General features: G+C 49.6%; 1 protein-coding gene across 4 annotated transcripts in view; it reads right to left on the reverse strand.

The window, feature by feature from the left end:
- The window catches only part of ZBTB47 (zinc finger and BTB domain containing 47), a 91,448-nt gene that overhangs the window by 30,239 nt on the left and 40,628 nt on the right, over positions 1–20,581 (reverse strand). For 3 of the 4 annotated variants that reach the window (XM_039527338.1, XM_039527337.1, XM_039527335.1), the window contains exon 2: positions 246–1,622. In XM_039527338.1, coding sequence (XP_039383272.1) covers positions 246–1,622 — 1,377 coding nt within the window. Of the gene's footprint in view, positions 1–245; positions 1,623–2,385; positions 2,459–20,581 lie in introns of those variants that run through there. The other variant, XM_039527336.1, reaches the window with a different exon arrangement.

Genomic DNA, 20,581 nt, shown 5'->3' on the forward strand with positions numbered 1-20,581 from the left:
CTCCCTACCCACTAGGGATCGGGATGCGCTGGGTAAATGGAGCCCCAGGACAACACACACAAACCTCACTGCCATAAGGAGCACCAGCCAAAATCTCTGAGTACTTGGAGCATCACTCGTGGCTCTGTTGGGAAAGTACCATGCCCAATCCCCACATACCTCTGGCATGTCACCAGGCGATGGCACAGAGCGCCCGGGCCCCTCTGCAGCGCCCTGGGGCCAGGCGGGCCATGCCGGCGGCTCACCTGGATGTTCTTCTCGCAGTCCGTCTGATGGTGCAGCAGGAGCTCGCTCTCCAGCAGGAAGCGCTTGCCGCACTTGTCGCAGATCTGCATGCGGCTGTGGGTGACGTTCATGTGCTTCTCCAAGTACCAGCGGTTGTTGAAGACGCGGGGGCACTTCTTGCAGGGGTAGTGCTGCTTCTCCTCCAGCTTGACTTTCGGGCCCAGCCCATCCTGCTCCTTTCTCCTCTTCCTCCCACGCTGGCCCTCCTCTTCCTCCACCGCCTTGGCCAGATCCTGGGACCTGGTGGACATGGTGGACTTGGTGGCCTTGGACGACCTGTTCCCCCTGCGGGGCTGCCCAGGTTTTTCCCTTTTCACTTCAGATGCCTCTTCATCGTCCTCCTCTTCCTCCTCCTCCTCGGTGGTCTCCTCCAGGTCTTCCTCTTCGCTGTGCTCCTCCTCTTCCTCCTCCCCCACCTCAGCGTCCTCCTCCTCCTCCTCCCCCGCTTCCTCATTTTCCTCCTCCCCTTCCTCCTCGGTGTCACGTCCATCCCCGTCTGGTCGGCTGATCACGGCGGCAGCTTCGTTGGCGGTGGGCTTCCCTTCCGTCCCCTTGGAGACATTGAGGGTTTGGTTGTTGAGGTTCACCTCCACAATGATCTGCTCCCGGTTGTAAGAGCCCTGGCTGTCCAGATCCTCCTCGGACTCCCCGCCCTCCATCTTACACATGGTGGCCAGGCCACTGTCCTTCTCCTCCTTGTAATACTGCTTGGCAGGCACAGCCGGGAGGTGCTGGTTGCCGCCTCCACCCACCCTGTCCTCTACTCGCACCGAGTAGGGATCGTTTCCTTCCCGGGCGTAGATCTTGGGGTGCAGAGAATCCACCTCTTGCTTAATCTCACAGTAGTACTGCGGGGGCACAGCGTTGCCACAGGCGTCGGGGGGCAGGGCCATGTCGCTGGCCATGGCCAGGCTGAGGGACCTGGTGTTGATGAGCTCCTGGCAGGAGGAGGCGATGTTGTTCATCTGCAGCACGGCGGCGGCGTTCAGGACGTCCTGCACATTGCAGGCATTCACCAGCAGCTTGGAGGTGTAGATGAAGTTGAGGATCTGCTGGAGGCCTTGGGAAGTCAAAGCCTCCAAGGAGAGCTCTACCCGCTGCAGCTGCTTGTTCTGGGTGAAGAGAGAGTGGAAGAACTGGCTGTACGCGGCAAGGACCCCCTTGTGGGCGGGGAAGATGCTCTTCTGCTGAACTAGGACGATGTCCACGTCGCACAGGTCCGGCTGAAACAGGCGCTGCTCATTCAGTCTGTCCATCAAACACGTGAAGTGGAGGGCTACATCCTCCACCAGAGAGTATTCAGCGGAAGGGTAGTCAGTTGTCTTTTCAACTATCAGCTGCAGGGAGAGAGAAGAAAGGAGATGCAAGAATTCAGGAGCGAAAAAACTTTTCCTTTAAATGCTCCCTCCTTTCCCTCCCTCACGACAGAAGCTAGATGCCAAGGGAGACAGCTTAACCTAGTAGTCAGACCACCACACTGATAACTAATACGCCTGGCTCTACTCCATGACTGATACCGTAACATGGCCCTGGGCTCCACCACCTCCCCCGTCTGTCCCCCCACAATTGTGAAGAGGGAACAATAATATCTTCCCACTTCCATAAAGTGCTTTGAGATCCCTGGATGACAAGCACATTGCAAGCATCAGGCTTTATTCTTGTCTGCTGTGGTGGGTCTCTGACCTGAGAGAATGAGTTGTCCCCATCTCCTTACCCACCCACCGTGCTCTGGTTATCTGTGCAGTCTGAACTTGGGACCGCCGGATTCAAAAGAACGAAGTTCTACTGCCTGAGTTGAAAGCCCAGGTCCATAAATGCAACAGCTGACTCAAACCTCCTTACAAGATCCAGCCACTAGAGTGAGACAATATGAGTTCTTTCAGAATTTGGCTACACAGTCTCATCCACAGTGTGAAAGGGAGTTCAGGCCAGTTCAAACCTTCATCTGTCCGAGGAAACTGTCAACAATTTGTGACAAATGCAATTTGTGGCTCAGTGGATACCTGTTCCCTGGGAACTGGATTGAGAACACCAAATCTACGTTACCACGAACGGCGAAACGCCCTCCCCGCCCCCACCCCATCAACTGTCAGTCATTACCATTCCAACGCAGTGCTGAACGGGCTTAAATGGTCGTTTGAAATGGAGACGAAGGCGCACCTGAGCCACTAAGCAAAGAGGCAAAGTCACTTGGACTACAACTGCAGAGACGCGGCCAGAGCTGCCTGGTCCAGACACAGATCAGAACGCCCCCAACTTGTGGGGGGGATTTGGGTTCTGATTGAGGTCCATCTCCACTACAGCACATTAGATACTAGTATCTTCATCCCTGATATGCCCCAAATTCCCATAAGGAATGGGCCCAATTCCCAGTTGCTCTCTTGCGGCACTTGAGAGAGGGACTGAAATAGGGGATAAAGAGGACTTTAAGCTACCATTACACTCCCCTTTACACTCCCCATTATGGCTGGTCAACGTTTTTCATTCAAAAATGTTTTTTCCCTCCTATGAAAAATGGCTTTGTTGTCAAAACGGAAACCTTCATGGGATGTATCGGTTGCCAGAAACATTCTTCAGGTTCTCAATGTTAAAACAAAACCTGAAAGTTTCAGCCCCAAAAATCAAAATATTTCTGTAAAACATCTGAGAACAACCCCAAAAAAATCCAGATTTTGGCCAAAAATATTAGGGTTTTCCACGTTTTTGCTGAAAATGTGGGGGAAAAGTACTTTTGCAGAAAAAAGTCAACAAAAAAATGAAACAAGAGTTTTTATTTTCATCATAATTTTTGCAGGAACAAAAGATCATTTCCCAACCGGCTCTGCTGCCTGCGTTGTGGGGCTGTTCAGGGACCTGCCCAGCTCCCACTGTAAGGCAGAACAGCCTAGGGGCTGAACGAAAACTAGAACAGTCTTGGGGCAGTGCTCTCTGACCATGCCCCCAATCTGCCTCCTAGTTAAGAGCTGGTCAGAAAATGGGCTTTTTTCTACAGAAAATTTTGATGGAAAAAAAGAATCATTTTCTCCAAAACCCCAAATTTTCAACAGAAAAATTTGACTCCTTGGCAAAAAAGCAACAACTCAAAATATCTTGCCCTGGTGCCTGATGGGAGTTGTAGTTCAGCTACCTCATGGTCCTATTTCTCCTCTCTAGGCTGGGCTACCTGGTCTAATGACATCTCCCATGATGCCATTTGTGGTTTTCAGTCAATTTTTGGGTCTGAGTTTTTGACCAAAAAAAAAAAAAAAGGTGTGTGTGGAAAGCAGACAGTTTCTGTGAAAACCTGAGTTTAGCTGAAAACCCAATTTTCCATCTAAACAGTTCTGATGGACAATTTTCCACCAGCCCTTTCCTCCGATGCCGGGGCTGTGAGCTGGGCTGGCAGAGAGGTACTACATACCAGAGGAGAGCTTGTTCCAACCACTTTAAGGCTCCCTCTATGCTACTGGAGTGGCTCAAAGCATCCTTAGCATAAGTCAGGCCTGCTGTCTTCAGAGCACTTTATAGCTTTAGCTCCTTGGTTCTTTGTTTCAACTGATCAAAAATCCACCATAATAAAGTCATGAGATAAGAGCATGCCCAGGAGAATCTAGGCCTAGCTGCTAGAGAGGCATGCATGCCGGATTGCTGCCCCCCTCCCCCAACATGCAGCACTAACTAATCTCAGTTATTAGAACTGTTGTGCTTTTTATTCACAAGCCGTGGATTAAAGACGCCTCCTAACAGCTGCGCTGAGAAACACAAGCAGCAATGGGCTCCCAGCGAAAGTAATTCCAGCCGTTATCTGTGAGCGGCAATTACCTTCCAGCTTCTTGTGGTCCTGGCAGAGGGGCAGTGGGGGAGAGATTTAGTCAGAATATGTAAGTGACCTAGAACTCTGGATGAAGATTTCAGATACTGGAAAGATGAACCCTTTCCCTGCCCCAGGTACAAGGTATCGCTAAGGCACTGATCTCCCTGGTAAGTACGTATGTACGTACGTGTGTGTGAGAGAGAAACAGCCCAAATACTCAGTTCAATTAAGAACTGGTGACTTTAAGCCTAACAAGACATTTTCAAATTTTACTCATTAGCCTTAGGACAAATAAAGGAAATACACACACAGGCGCGCCACCTACTCACCCTGTGAAACTCACTGTTGCAGGAGAGCCAGTAAAATACTACAGCTAGTTTGTTTTAAGAAAGGCCAAGTCATTCTTATGACCAATAACTTTTACAATCATGCAGGAGAAGATCAAGGTGATCAGATTTCATGCTTCAGGATGGAAGCTGTTGTCCACCAGGGTCAGGAAGAAAATATTTCACCACCACGGAGCACAGCATTGCACAGCTGGCTAGTTGCCTTGTGCAGTGTTCTTGCTGTTGGAGAAGCACACAGCTCTACCTAATCCTTCACCACCTGTGACCACACCACTGCCACCAAGAAGGCCCAGTGCTTGGACAAGATCAGCTCATGGAGGAAGAACAGCTGACTGAAGCTGAAACTCAGCAAGACAGAGGTCATGCTGGTGGGCAGAGGAAAGCATTTTGAAAAGTCTGCTGCCAACATGGTGCAGTCTCCTTTGGTTAAAACACCCCCACAACTGGTCAATTCAGACCGTGGTTTGGGAGTACTCCTGAATTCCTTGCTGATGCTGAGCTCTCACAGAGCTGCATCCATGAGTAATGCTTTCTATCATCTCTGGCTGGCTCTGAGGCTCGGTCCTATCCTGGCAGAGGGTGACCTAGCCTCAGTTATTCACGCTTCCATCACCTCTCAGCTGGTCTATAGCAATGTGATATACTTGGGCATGAAAACTTCAGTGCTTAGGAAACTCCAACTAGTAGAGAACACAGTATGTTTCCTCAGCAACACAGACTACCATGAACCATCCAGCTTGTCCTCTGCTCTCTACACTGGGAGAAGAGCAACTCAATCTTCAAGGTTTCATTCCTTATCTTCAAGGCGTTCAATGGCCTGGGCCCTGGATATCTGGAAGTCCATCTAAAGCTCCACGATGAAGACCATAGTCGACAATGCTGCTCCTCTGGCACAGTGGAACTCTCTACGATCAGGATAAAGCTTGTCTGCAGGACACAGCTTTCTGAGCGGCTCGTTTGAGACTGTGAAATGAGCTCCCTCAAACTAAGGGCCGTTACAAACCTCACCACTTGCTGCTCCCAGTGCGAGGCGCATTTCTTAGACCTCGCCTTCTCTAATATAAAACACAGCAACAGGTATCTGTATTAAAAAAAAAATTACAAAAACTGCATACACTTCTCCCCCGGGGAGAGGCTGAGAGAACAAACAACATGTGACAGATGTTAGTCGCTTAATGCACGACTGGAAGACATTCAGATACTACAGTGATGAGCGCAGTTTAAGAACCTATGTAGAACAGAAGAGACTGAATGAACTGGCACAGGGAAAGTGCCTCCAGATCAAAATTGAGGCACGTTGGCCGTAAAGCAAGGGGAGAACCAAACCAAACCACAAGAGATCCAAAGGAAGCCAATGGCTCACGTTCACGGTGGAAAGGCCAGAAGGGATTGTTGTGATCATCTAGGTTCACCTCCTGTATAACACAGGCCACCAAAGTTCGCCCAGTAATTCCTGAATCAAGCCCAGTAACTTGCGGCTATGCTAGGGTGTTACTTTTAGAGAGACGTCCTATCCAGATTTAAATAAAATAGTAACAATCCGCAGCACTGACACAGCGCTTGTCATCAATGGACCTCAAAGCCCTTTGCAAAGGAGGTCAGTATCAATATCCCCCTTTTACAGATGAGGAAGCTGAGACGGACAGAGGAGAAGCGAGTTGCCCAAAGTCACTAGCAAGCCAGCCGCAGAGCCAGGAATAGAAACTCAGGTCTCCTGATTCTCAGTTCAATGTCTATGCACAAGGCAGCACCGACCAAGACTCCAAGTCGTAGATCATCTCCCATGTCACCTGGTGAGCTCTTCTAAGAGCTAGGAGTTTTTCAGCCACCAGTTCAGTGAGGCATCAATTGCATTGGGATGCTAAAAAGAATTAAAATAAAACCTCTCTCCGTTGGAGAGCAGCACATGATGTGGCCACATTCCCAGGTATACAGAGCGTCCGGGTATGCAAGACCCTCCCTGCAGAGGAAAGAGTCATCCAGAGCACTGACCCTTGTCAGCCTCCAAGAGCTGAATGGGCCCTGAGGACTGACCTCCCGTCCTGGCTTTTCAAGAGCATGTTGGCTGGCAGGGCAGCGTGGGTGCAGTTTGTTCTGCATTCCAGTCCTAGTCTGTGGCCAGCTGACAGAACTCCCACTGCAGGGCCTTCCACACAGCTCCTGGAGGGTACATTTATAAGCAAGGTTATAAATGGTTCTGATGATGGACAGACGGAGATTTTTTTCCTTGTAGTGGGGCGGCTCCCCCACTCCAGCGGAAAAAGGGTTAAAGTCAGCCCTGGGAGAAGGTTGTGGCTGAGAGCTGCTAAGCTGGGCTGATTGGGTAAGCGGCCGGGCCACGCCCCAATCAGGCCACCTGGCCTGTATAAAAAGGCTGTGAGCCAGAGGCCCCAAGAGGAGTCTCTCCCCAGGCTGGGAGAGAGCAGGGCCTGGCTGCCTGCAGGAAGGGTACTGGGAGTGAAGTAGCGCTGGGGAGAGCCAGAGGAGCTGGGGAGCTCCAGGCTGGCAACTCCCCAGGCTGCCGGGCCTGGTCCGAGGCCCATAGAGGTACTGGGAGGCAGAGGAAGGCAGCAGGTTCGAACCCCCTTGCCTATGATGAGTGGCTTTTACCCTGCAGTCTGCCCCAGGGAGCGGGGGGCTTGGTGATGACTGGCAGAAGCCCAGACTGAGGCAAGGTGGAGATTAGAGGGTTGAGGGTTTCCCAGAGAGGGGAGACCCATAGAGACTGGTGGGGGTATTGCCAGGGGGCATCCCCAGGGTAAAGGGGCACCAGGGTCTGGGAGGGACATGGAGCCAGCTACAAGTGGGACACCGGCCCTGCAGAGGGCGCTCCGGAGGCTGGAAAAGAACTAATTCCTCAGACGACCAGCAGGAGGCCCCACAGAGGTGAGTCCCGCATGTTTACATTCCCCCGACTCGTTAATCGCTTGAGCGGGGGGCAGCGTGATTTTCCAGCTGCGGGAGCCCAGCCCCTCCAGCTGGGAATTAACAGGGGTTATGTGGGCGTATGGCGAGCAGAGAGCACATTCCACACAAACCTCGTCTGTTTCAGAAGCAGCTCTGAAGACCGAGGGCACGATTTTTATCTACACGATCGCCCTCTTGGCCCCACACTGGCAGTGTAAACGGGGCCTTACAAGGACAGTAAACTTACACCCACCTGAAGACTCCTATACACTGCCAGAGCGGTGCCAAGGGGCACTGGCGTAAATGAGAATTGGGCCCCGAACAACTAGACAAGAGCAGCAGCATGCAAGTGCTATGCTCCTTCCTCCTCGATGGGATCCGGGGGAAAGGCACCACCGGGCACACACCACATACTTCTTACACTAAGTCTGGGGAAAGTCACAAGAGAACCAGCGTGCACTCGGCACCAATCACCGCAGGCATGCAGCAGGGATAGTGTTCCTCCTGCTCAACCCAAGAGCTGGAATTCATAGTAAAAGACCTGAGGGTCAATTTGGCTTCTTTCCTCAAACCACAAAAGGAACCAAATGAGCTTGTAGCGATTTCAGCTGCTTCCCTCCCCTGCTACCACTTAGCGTCTCTGAGCTTAGCATGATCAGAACCTCAGCGGCGCTCAGCGTTCGATACGGCAAGCCAGCCTGCATAGTGCAGTGAAGCACTGCACCGTACACGCGCCCACACACATTACAGTGAGATAAACCCAAAGGCTGCAGACGAGAAACAATTATTGTCTAAAACACACACGGGGAGCTGGGGCTAGAACACTGGTCCTAAAGTTCTAGGAGATAAAAATTACAGGCCTTTATTAGTTCAGGGCACCCTTAGGTGACAGTATCTATCCATCCCTGGACGGTCTACATGGGAAAGTTTTTTTCTATATAACCAAAGGTGTGAATTTAACCAGAAATAGCCATCCTGGTGTAACCCCCAGTACACCACTTATTCTGGTGTAAGAGTTCCTTTTTTTTTTTCAGTTTAGCTCATGCTGCTTGGGACAGCGTGTAAATTAAACTGAAAACAACTCTTTTATAGCAGAATAACAGAGCAGCCATACGCTGGAGGGGTTGTTCTATACCAGTAGAACGATACCTGGATAACTGCTAAAACTTTCCCACGTAGACTAGCCCTTGGGCATTTATGCAGCCCTTATCCTTGGGGTATCTGAGAACCTCGCACTATTTACTGTATTTCTGCTCACAACACCCCTGTAAATTAGGGAATGTAGTATTCCCTCTAGTGAATATGGAACTGCCTTGTGAGAATTTATTACTGCTGCATGTTGGGCCTGGCTATTGGGATGGTGTTTTCTGTGTTTGGGTTTAAGTCTTTCTCACTCAGTCGAGAGTAGAGGGAAGAAGGAAAGGATGATCTAGACAGCTACCATCTGACACTGAAGACTGTTAAAGGGACAGTGCAAAGACTATTAGCCCAGTGATGCTAGCTCAATCCCCCACTAAGTCTACCAGACTGGATCGACCAGCACGGGCCAAAGCTCACGAAGACTTGAATAAGCCTCCTGTAGAACAAAGAAGGCTGGCAAGATTTAACAGGACAGAGAGTGTCTTGGGGAGTGCAGCGGAAACCACAATCAGACCCAGGAACCCACTGGGCGTGTCTGGAGAATCTAGCCCAGGAAGCCCTTCTGGGATGGTAGGCCTTTAGGTAAGATAGATGTGTATAGGCTGGTTTGTTGATGTAAAATCATTTTTCCTCTAGTGCTTGTTCCTACTGTTAAATAAAAAGCACATGGTTTTAAGGTCACTGGCTCCCCAAGGGAAGAAAAGTGGGTGCCTGCACCCAGTCGGACCTGCAGAGCAACATTCAGGTGGTGTCACCAGATCATGGTCTGAGAGGGGAAGAACGGGGAACTCCACCTGCAGACAGGAAAAGGACAAGAGGCCCAAGACCTGAGGCGCTGCCCTTAGGGGGGCCGGAAGTGCAGCTTGCCCTGTAACCATGACACCCTCACTTTTGTCATCGATTCCTAGATTTCAGGGCCGGAAGGGTCCACTGTGATCTTCTGGTCTGACCTCCTGCATCCCATAGGCCGGAGAACGCAACCCCCCCCCCCCAAATTCCTAGAGCAGATCTTTCACAAAAACATCCCATCTTGACTTAAAAATTGCCAGTGATGGAGAATCCACCATGACCCTTAGTAAATTGTGCCAATGGTTAATCGCCTTGTCTATTTAGAGGTGGGGAACTGAGACCCAGAAAGACAAAGCAACTTGCCCAATGTCACTCAGCAAGTCTGTGATAACGCAGGAAGTTGAACCCAGATCTCCCAAGTCCCAGTCTAGCCCCCTAACCACTGCACTGTGCTACCTCAGACAGAAGTAATATATCCCTTGTCTACAAGTAGCCCACAGGATGACATCACTCGCTCATACACCCAACGCTAGGACGTCACAGCGTATACTAGCTTCTCATTTTTACTAGGCTACGTTTCCCATTTTTCTCCTCACACACACTTCACTTCAGTGCTAAGTTACGTGGCTACTTTATCCAGCATGGTTTCTCTCACTGTTACAGAAGATGGCATTGTCTTCTTGACCCCCTGGTCATAAGTACATACCTTGCAGAATGAGAGGGCCCCTGGCACGGTAAAGAGTTCAGAACCAAAAGTTTGGTCTTTTTTGCATCCATGAAATGAAGACTCAAAAGAAAAAAAACGCTGTAAGCAGGGCAGTTTTCCTGAATGAAATCTGTGTTGTTAAGCAACTGGGATAACTCATCCTCTCATCCCCCGCACCTCTGCCCAGCAGGGTCAGCAAACCATCGGAACAAATCAATAGCGACTTCTCAAGCTAATGGAAAATAATGGAAAATACGGCAGATGTTGCTCAGCCTCATGAGTCAAGTCTGGTTTCTTTAGCCACCTGCCTGGGAACATTTTCACTCAAGGCTCCTAGTTCAGCCCCAGAATGGATTTATTGAGGTCAGTGGGGGTTTTGCTGCTCACTTGAAGAGCAGCTGGCCTAGCTTCCTCTATGTTCTTGGACAGAGAACAGGGCGCAGCACAAGTTCCCGCAGCGGTCTCTCAAAAGGTGCTGCATTCTGCCTGCCAAACCCACACACCTGTTAAAGGCAATTACACAATTACAGTACATAACACGCCGACTCACATTATTTAACTCATTATCAGCCCTGGTTAGGATGATTTAAGGTGTTGTATTTCTTGTTGCCTAAGGCAAGGCATCACCTGGAAAAATGTAGTCATGCTGCAGCTGTTTAGTAGCAGCCCGAGGCTGGAGACCAGTATAATTGGTTGTTCCCTTTCTAGCTGTACTTTCCTTTCCTTTTGAATAGTAAAGGTCCCTAAACCCTACAATGTGTCTTGCCGCTCTGGAGCGGTGCCAGACGGGGGTCTAATCACCCCCAGCAAGAGAGAAAAACCTCCATCTTAAGCGTCTGCCACTCAGTGGCGTAGCCAGGTTCTAACAGCAGGTGGCGCAAGCAAACATAAAAAAGGTGCCCCCCTTGGCTCCTCCTCCGGCCACGCCCCCGGCTCCTCCGGCCACGCCGTGCCCCCTCTCCCCTTGGCTCCTCCTCCGGCCACGCCCCCGGCTCCTCCGGCCACGCCGTGCCCCCTCCCCCCCTTGGCTCCTCCTCCAGCCACGCCCCCCCGGCTCCTCCGGCCGTGCCCCGCCCCGCGCCTGCCACCCTGAGGGGAAGCAGCTGCTTCCACTGAACCCCACTAGCTATGCTACTGCTGCCACCGGTCCACAGCTAGTACCGCATAGGGTATTTAAGCAGCAACTCTATTCCTAGAGTCATACAGTCTAAGGCAGCGGTCCTCAAACTTTTCTGCCGGTGACCCCTTTCACACAGCAAGCCTCTGAGTGTGACACCCCCCCCTTTATAAATTAAAAATATTTGTTAAATATATTAACACCATTATAAATGCTGGATGCAAAGCGGGGTTTGGGGTGGAGGCTGACAGCTCGCAACCCCACCCCGTAATATCCTTGCGACCCCATGAGGGGTCCCGACCCTCAGTTTGAGAACCCCTGTTCTAAGGCCAGACAGGACCGTGGTGATCATCTAGTCTGACCTCCTGCATAACCCGGGCCATAGAACCTCACCTGATTTCTGCATCAAGCCCTGTTTGAGCTCTAGCAACTCCTTTAGAGAGACGGCAGTCTTGACTTAAAGACCACAAGCCATGGAGGCTCCACGGTGTTCCTAGATAAGTCATTCCAATGGCTGGCTAGCAAACAGGAGCAGCAAACAGGGGAGTTCTGCGAGGGAGGCAGATATACCTAACAAACATATTCTCAATTTAGGCCAATAATTCCCCCCCCCCCCAAAAAAGAACAAACAAACAAAGACCCCTGCAAGCGTAAAAATAACCCAGCAGCAGAGTGGGGGCTGTCCAGTTTATTGCACCAAATGCAACATGTGCGATTACCTGCCTTGTGAGCAGGTGTGTGCGTTTGGTGCAGGTAACTCATGGCCCTCAGAGACCGAGTACAGACTCTGGAGACCGGAGTGGCTGAACTGGAGGAGCTACAGGAGACAGAGAGGTACACAGAGGAGACTTTCTGGGACACAGCAGAGAGGTCCCACCCCCAGACTGACAGCCTTGTTTGGGAGGATAGAAGTCTTGAGGAAGAAGATCAAGCTGGAGTGGAGGAAATGATCCTATATCTGGGACTCTCCTTCCAGATGATGTCATGGTATCCTCTCGCACTGAGGATACCCCTTCAGGGGAAGGGACCCCCATTATTAGGAAGAGACAGGTAATAGGGGGATTCGATCATTAGAAATATAAATAGTTGGGTTTGTGATGACGGGAAGAACCACATGGTGAATTGCCTGCTGGGTGCCAAGGTTGCAGCCCTATTGAGACATCTAGACAGACATCTAGGTCTGACCTATATTGGCCTTGCTTATGCTCTTATTCTTATGCAATAGTTAATTTCCCTCGCTGTTAAAAATTTGCACCTTATTTCTAGTCTGAAGCGCCAGCTTCCTGCCAAAGGATCTCATCATGCCTTTTCCTTATCCCCTTCAAATCTGCTACTGACAACCAGCGCTGCCCACTGCAGAGCACGAGACCCTCTCATATGCCAGTAAAAGGACAGTGCTGGGTGGGCCTGATCTGAGGCCCTTTACGGTTTATTATTTGCAATACAGTAATGCCTAGAAGCACTCCTGCTTGATGCTCTGCAAAGCACGTAATAAGACACAATCCCTGCCCCAAACAGTGCACAACCTAAATAGGAAGGATGAGTAAAGGGGTCAGGGAGGGGAGAGGAAACAGCTCACGGTCACACTGCAGTGCAGTGGAAGAGCTGGGAACAGAAACCCCCTCTTCCCCCTAGGCCAGTGCCTATCCACTATGCCGCGCTGCCGTCTATATTTGACAGAAGAACATTTGAAGCAGAGGTTGAGTTTTTTCATTTGAAATGTTTGAAGCGGGAAGGGGGTTACAAAAGAAATGGCTTTTTGGTCAAAACAGAAATTTCAGTGGGGGGGGAGTTGTTGGGAAAAAAACAAAAATCTGAAAAAATTTCGATTTTTGGTCAGAAAAATTGTCAGGCTTTCAATGAAACACTTCTGCAGAGTGTGGATGCAGGGCGCCTGCCAGGATTATCTGGGTACATCTCATTTAATGATTTCATGTGGGGCCTTGGGCACTTCAGTCCTTCCTGTGGCACATAATAGCCTTCTGTGGGCGATAACACTTGGGTCTCATTCCGGTTGTTGGGTTCAGTGTGCGGGTATTGGGTGGTGGTGGTGGCCTGTGAGCTACAGGAGGTCAGGCTAGAAGATCTGGGGGTCCTTTTTGGCTTTAAACTCCACAACTCGAACTTTTTCATCAACATTTTTGGTGGGTACAAAAATCATCTCTTGAGCAGCTTGAGTGCGAGGGCCAGAAAGCGGGGACAGGCCAGGCCAACCCATTCCACGGCTGCTTGGCTCCACTCTGACCCGTACAAAGGAGACCGAGGGGATGGCCACATGGAGGGCCAGTACTCTCAGTAAGTGGAGAGGAACAAAGCTTTTCTTGCCCATTTTCCATTAGCGGCCTCGGGCATGGAACAGGAAGGGAAGACGTGCCGGAAGCTTGAAGCAGCAGGCCCTTATTGATGGAAGCAAAATACCTGAGTCTGATTATATCTACCAGAAACTAAAAAACAATCCGAGCCCAACCGCACTAAGAAATTGTTTTGAAAATATTGGGGTCGATTTAAAGAAAGACTCTACTGCCCTCTAGGGGGACAGGGAAAGAGCCAGGGTGGCATCCATCATCCACCCCACTGCAGCTTATGAAGGCAGAAGCAGACGGGCAGGCTCTTCAGGAGAGTGCCAGGTCTCACTGACAGTGCCTGACAGCTCTGGTTTCTGCCCCCAAAGCTGCAAGCAGGCTGCAGACCCATGGTGAGATCTGTGGATCTATCTATGATGATAAACTGTATTTTTTTTTAAATGATCGTTACTTGGACAGCGCTGTGCGTGGCACTGTGTCATTACTAAAACAGGAATTCATTAGAATCTAGAGTGCAGACTGCTTGCCAGGGAAACACTTGAAATGCTATGTGGGGGGGACCCTACCTTACTGAAGGGACCTGTGTCACCCCACGTATAAGCCAACCTCCAGTTGAATGAGGATGAAACTAACAAGCAAGTGATGCCAATATAAGTCGACCTCCACAGTTGCAGCCATCTCAGTACTGCCTTGCTCCTCGTGACCTTCTCTCCAGCCTCCCCAGAGATCTCCTGGCCTGGCAAGACTTGACCCTTAGCTTACCACACACCTCCATTCCTCTTACTCAACTCTGGGTTACCGTAATTCACTCACATATCAGCCCCCACCACCCAGCTGAGGGCATAAGGGCCAGATCCTCAGCTGGTGCAAGTCAGCACAGCCAATGGAGCTACACCAGCTGAGGATCTTGCCCTTACATCCTCAAACAAGCCTCCAGCTGCGAAGAGTTTGGATGTGCTTTCTCCCAGCGCACCTGCTCTGCAATTTGCAGCGGGGCAATATTTCAGAGGACAGAGAAGGCTCAGGGACTTCCTGTATTTCTACAGCACCCCAGCACTAAATCACGGAGCATCACGGTAACTCATCTGTAAGCTTCAGATTGGCCCCAGCATGCTCCTTGCTGTGCTCTGCAAAGGGAAACACAGCAGAGCTATGCAAAGAGCAGCTCTCCAAGTGTTACATTTCACTCCGGTGCCACTGTGCTTCATTTACTCAGGGGAGATGGGATGATTCACTTCATGCGCCGCGTGTTAGAAATAAATACTTCCTTCTCTCTTCTTGATCAATGGCCAACGAAAGATTCTTTCTGATGCCCACAGTGCTGCCAACTCTTGACATTTTCTTGCAAGTTTCACAATAGTCTCTTAAAGTTCCCAGATCCTGGACTCATGTTAATACCCAAGAACCTCAGCTTTCATCTAAAAACAAAGACAGGTCTCTAGGCCTTCTGGTTGCAAAGAGAAGTGTGAAAACATGAACCCTAAAGGTTCAAACACCAGAAGAAAAATGTAAAACCCCTAAACATTTACTTTTTTAAAAAAATCTCATGGTTTTTAAAGTCAACCTCAAGATTACTGGAAGTCCAGCTGGCAATTTTTGAATGTGTGGGGTTGGCAATGCTGGGTCTAGGAACAGTTGCGCTGTTACTATTTGTACAGTGCTGTCGGTGTTCATGGTGCTGTGGAAACTACGAGGCCCAGCACCGGAGGGAGTTACAGTCTAATTTGGGCAGGGATTTTCAGGGACCACTGTAATCAGTTAGTGATCAGGGTCTGGCTGGGAGCAGGAAGTGACTGAATGGAGATCAGGGTTGGATGAGTGAACAGAAAAAGCAGCAATGATAATGAAAGACTTCTGCACTTCTATCACACTTCCCCCATAGGCACAAAACACCCCTCAGATGTTCTCTAGACCCTTGAAAATCCCATCTGATATGCAGATTTCCCTGCTGTGTGCAGGGTCAATACCACTGAACAACACTGAGTCCCTGTTTAAAACAGAGAGACCCCAAACACACTGGAAAGGCCCAAGTCTGTAGTAATCTCTTTTTCCTTTCGGATGAAAAAAAAACCGGACTCCAAGAGGTTAGGTGACCTGCCTAAGGTGATGACCCTTAGCAAGTCAGTAGGAAATCTACGGAGAGAACCCAGGAGTCCTGATTTCCAGTCCCATGCTAGAACCACCATTCTTAGCGTGATGCTGCACCATCGTTTGCTTAACCTCACACTTCAGTTCTCGCTGGAAAAGGCCTTCGCTTCTCAACGACTTCTACTGTCAATGATCCAGGACAAGCCAAGCTTATTCCTTGACTGTGACTAACTCTTGCTCAACACAGGGATTTCACCTAACCGTTTCCCCAGTTGCTTTCCCTCCTTTTCTGACACACCCACATGCTGTCAACCTCCTCCCTTTTTGCTAGGCATCCAGTTGGTTTTATTTCCAGTTCTCGTGGATGCACTCATTAGAGAAGCATCACTGGCGGAAGTGCTAGCCAGGGACGATAGGCCAGCTCCGCAGACCAAGCGTCCCCCCAAAGTGGAGGCTGTGTTTTAAGTTTAACAAATTCATTCTGCATACGTGAAATCCGTAACCCCATGTGCGTATTTTACCCCACCAGGCAGCTCTAATCAATCCCAGAATCAGTGATGACAACACGCGTCTTAGCTGCGTCCTGCCAATGACCTAAGCTTTGCTTTTCAGCAGCAGATTTGCTCGTTATTGGTATCAGATGCTTTCATGCTCTCTGTGACGTTGCACTCCATTTGGAATACATCCACGAGAGGGATAATCCGATAACCTGTTCCAACGGGCAATGCAACTCACTGTTAAAAAAAATAATGGGTCCTGTTTCTAGTTTGGAATTTACTGACTTCGTTTTCTGGCCACTGATCTTGTTATGCCTCCGTCTCCTGCTTTTGATTCGTCTTTCAGTTTGGCAGGAACACGGCGACCCTGGCACGAGGGAACCTCCATCCGGTCCATAAACCAAAAGTCTGACTCAAGAGAAGCAACAACCCTGGGGAAGCAGTGGAAGCTGGCTGGAGCACCCTCCCGTCACGTTCACAGGTGAGAGAATATAGCTGTGTTCTATGCAATGGACTTCACCAGCCTCTGGCAACGCCAACACAAAATCAGTGCCTGGATTGACAGCCCCAGAGACCAAAGAGCTCTCTAGCCACAGAGCAAGTACAGCATGGACCGGAGCAGTGTTAACATCAATCCACAAATCCCCACCACACCATGACCTGGAGAGACACTGATTCCAATCTCCAGAACCCATACAGGTCATGGAAACAATGGGAGGAGAGAAGCTACTTTTAACTTATTTATTGTTAGGAGATACAGCCGGTGCAGCTCAGCTTAATTCATCCCAAAATACCAGTGCCGTGACTTTCATTGTCTACTCACCCTCCCTTGTCCTGGGGCACTCCCAATCCAGTGCCACCAACTCAAGCCCAACTAGCTGCAAACGAATTCAAACAGGAACCTTGCAGGACAGACAAAACTAAATCAGGGTCTGAACCCAATGCTTGGCATTGGCTTGAGTCTATGAATAAAAGGCAAGGCAAGGAAGAACCAGGGCAAGCGTTTTTTTGGCATCTCTCACTGGCAGTTAGTGACCTCTGAGATCACCATGCCTCCTGCATTGGAGCTAATAGCTTTGCTGGCAATTTGTTTGGAGGGAGCTGGGCCAGTTTCTCATCCACCCACCCCTTGGCCTGACTTGACACCACCGTCAAAACTTTATGGCTTCCCCGGATCTGCAATGCTATTCCCAGGAACCCTAATAACTCTGTTCTGATGGGGACCAATGTTAGACTTTAAATATTTGGGCAGGAGGGAAGGGTTTAATACATTCAACCCGCAGGGGTGGGAGGGAGTTATTAAAGCCACCTGCAGAAAGCAAGAGCAGCCGCCAGCATGTATTATGAAACGAGCCACAAGAAAGAGCAGACGCATAACTGCAGCTCGCCAGCACATGGAAATGGAGGAGATAAGATCACAGCCACAGGCCCTCACTCCTCCTGGCCAGTCCTATTGCATCACAGGGTATGTGCCCCTCTGGACATCCTTCAGCCAAGGGATATTTGTGTTTATTATCGTCACAGGGCATAGTTCCAAGTGCTGAAACGCAGAAGTGGTCCTGATCACGGGAAGGTTAGAGCCCTCGGAGCTCTCATCAGCTTCTGGGGTAGCTGCGGGTGCTCAGAAACTCAGGTTCAGACCCTGCCTTTGTTTGCATGGAAGCCTCACAACATCTCCAGTAAGTCTAGTGACAAGGGACCATCCACAGGTGTTCTGGCAAAGGATGAAAACCGGAGCAGCTTTTCCAACATTTCTGTGCTGCCCGTAAAGACGCTTGAGCGCGTTGAGATCTGGTCTCAGCAATACCTTGCTTTACTGTTTCACCCACCTCCAAGGACGCTCTCTGCTATTTTTAAGTTAAAGCTAGAGCTGGTTGAAAATTTGTGGATGGAAAATAGGGTTTTCGACTAAACTAAATGTGCAGAGTGTCTGCTTTCCACCAGAAAAATACATTTGAAATAAATTGAAGCCTGAAAACCTAAATAATGCAGCCAAAATCCAAAATACTTGAATTTGGTTATGTTGCTAGTGACTCATGGGTGTTGTAGTTTGTTTGCCTCATGTCCCCATTTTCCTCGATTTGCCAGGCTTCCCAGCTGGACTACATCTCCCATGATACACCACAACCAGGGACTCCTATGATACACCACCTCTTCTCTCTAAAAGGACTGGATTACATCCTGGGAAATGCAGTCAGACCATACAGCTCAGCCTAGCTAGGGGAAGGAAATCACTAGGTATTGCAGAAGCATTTCCAAATTGAAATTTTTCAGCTTTCAAATTTTCACTGAAAAACACCCCAAACAATTTTCCAACTAGCTCTAGTTAAAACATAAGCTCACACTGAGTTTGACCACTTCAATGTAACTACAGAACATTTCTTTAGAAAATATTTTTGTTTATATAAAGGAACTATAATTATTTATCTGGTAAGCAATCACATGGATTCTAACAGATCAATTGGCCAATAGCATCTAACGACAACCCCACAAATCTATTCCTCTTTTTCTTTTTAGATTAAGAATAATTTTTTATTCTGTTTTTCCAAACAAGAATAGAACAGCAGGTTCTATGGCCAGTTTGCCTCCCTGAGTGCTGGATACAACAACAAAAAAATTGCAATCAGGTTTTGCCAGAACAATATTAAAAGGGGGAAAATTATTAAAAACATAATCAGATCAAATCATCACTCACTGTACTCAATAGAAAACAATGAGTGCCTCATTAGCAAATAGACAGCATGGCAACTGGTTCCCTATGAATATGTACCAACGAACAGTCAGGATTGAGGGATTCAACCAAGGAATCACCTCTGACAATAAATTACTTTCTCCTCCCACAAGAAATTTGTTCCAGAAGCAGCCTATGTGACTCTGTCTGCAATGATGGCATGTCCAATGAACGTTTGTGGTTAGAGAAAGTTAATGTTTTTTTCATACTATGCCTTATGAAAAGAAAAGATACCGTATTATTTTTGTTCTTAACTCTTGATCTGTAAATTCACCCTCCGCTCCTGGATTATGTCAAACTTGCTGAGCAGGCCTTTCCTGATGCCAATTCGATCTAACCTTGAAAGGATCATGAAAATCCTGGAAACATGATACATTTGCATGGGCATGAACAGAATCTGTAACCAATCATCCAATCTAGGCACCCGGACTCCCTCACTGGAAACACCAGATTTCACTAATGTACCTGGAAACAGCTCTTAGGTACTGGGAGCATCCCAAGTTCTAACCCTGTCTTTAACTCCTTCTGCGTGGTTGGGAAAGTTATTAAGATGTCTCAGGTGGAGAAGTCGTCCCAGATCCTCAAAGGTATTTAGGCGCTTAGCTCCCACTGAAATCAACAGGAGTTAGGTGCAGCCTGGTATTTCATATGTACCACAGCTGAATAAAACTTCAGCCCAACTTCTGTGATGGTATCACCGTGACAAGTAGGACGAGCGGCTCTGTAAACCCAGTGGATTAGAGACCTGAATGTCTGGTGCTGAGGGACCCCAGAGCTATCATTAGGTCTGCAAGTATGTTACGGTGGGGAAGAGAGTCACAAATAGTGAGATTTTTCAATCTGGCATGTGTCCGTGACTCACCCCGCAGCGGTGGCTCCTACGGCTCCTGTCTGGCAAGCCTGGGCCGGCTCCCCACTCCAGGGGCTGTGACCTGGCACTCAGGATCGCAGCCCCACTCAGGTTTGGCCCAGCTGCCCCTCTGCCATGAAGGGTCCCTTCTGACCTTAAAGTCTATGAGTCACAACACCCGAAGTGGGGAGCTGGGCCCAAGCCAGGGGGACACCGGAGCTGCTGCTGTCCATGCCTTGAGTGCGTGCGGGACAGGCTCACTCTCCAGCCCTCCCCGCCCCGGGCCACCTCTCCCCTCAGCACGGGGCTGGGATTAAGGTTGCCGGGGCAGGGGGCGCTGCTGAAGCAGTCGGTCCCTCCTCCTCTGTCAGGGTATTTTTATCAGAACTCGCAGAGCAGTCACAGACCCCGTGACTCCGACTGAATTTTCCATGAGGGCGCTGTGATTTCTGCCAAATCAGCAGCCCTAGCTATCACCCATGCCACCTTTCTGATCAGTGAGCGAAACCCGCTGGGTGTAGCGCCGTCACCCTTCAGCGGTGGCTGGGCCACAGGCGGGCTGATGGGCTGCGAAGGCTTTGGCCAACAGACATGCTCATGGCAGCCCCGCATTATTACTACACCTTGGTTTTGAGGGGTTCCCCGCTCTTCTTCCCTCCCCTCAGAGGATCCGATGTGATCCAAGCACAGGAAACGGGGATCCAGGAACTCCCAGCCCCAGCTCCCATACAGCCTGCCGCTGGAGCCTCTGTAAGCCTGCCTTCCTCAGATCCCTTATCTGTAAAATATCCATCACGCTGCTTCCTTACCTACCCCTGGGGAACATTAATCTTCATATAGGGTGACCAGATAGCAACTTGTGAAAAATCGGGACAGGCGGTCGGGGGTAATAGGCACCTATATAAGACAAAGCCCCAAATACTGGGACTGTCCCTATAAAAATCGGGACATCTGGTCACCCTATCTTCCTACAGCATTTGGGGATGAACAATACAAGCGCTAAGCAGTCTTACTACTGACCACTGCAC

This window comes from Mauremys reevesii, linkage group 2 (genome assembly GCF_016161935.1).
Source record: "Mauremys reevesii isolate NIE-2019 linkage group 2, ASM1616193v1, whole genome shotgun sequence".
NCBI classification, from domain to species: domain Eukaryota; kingdom Metazoa; phylum Chordata; order Testudines; family Geoemydidae; genus Mauremys; species Mauremys reevesii.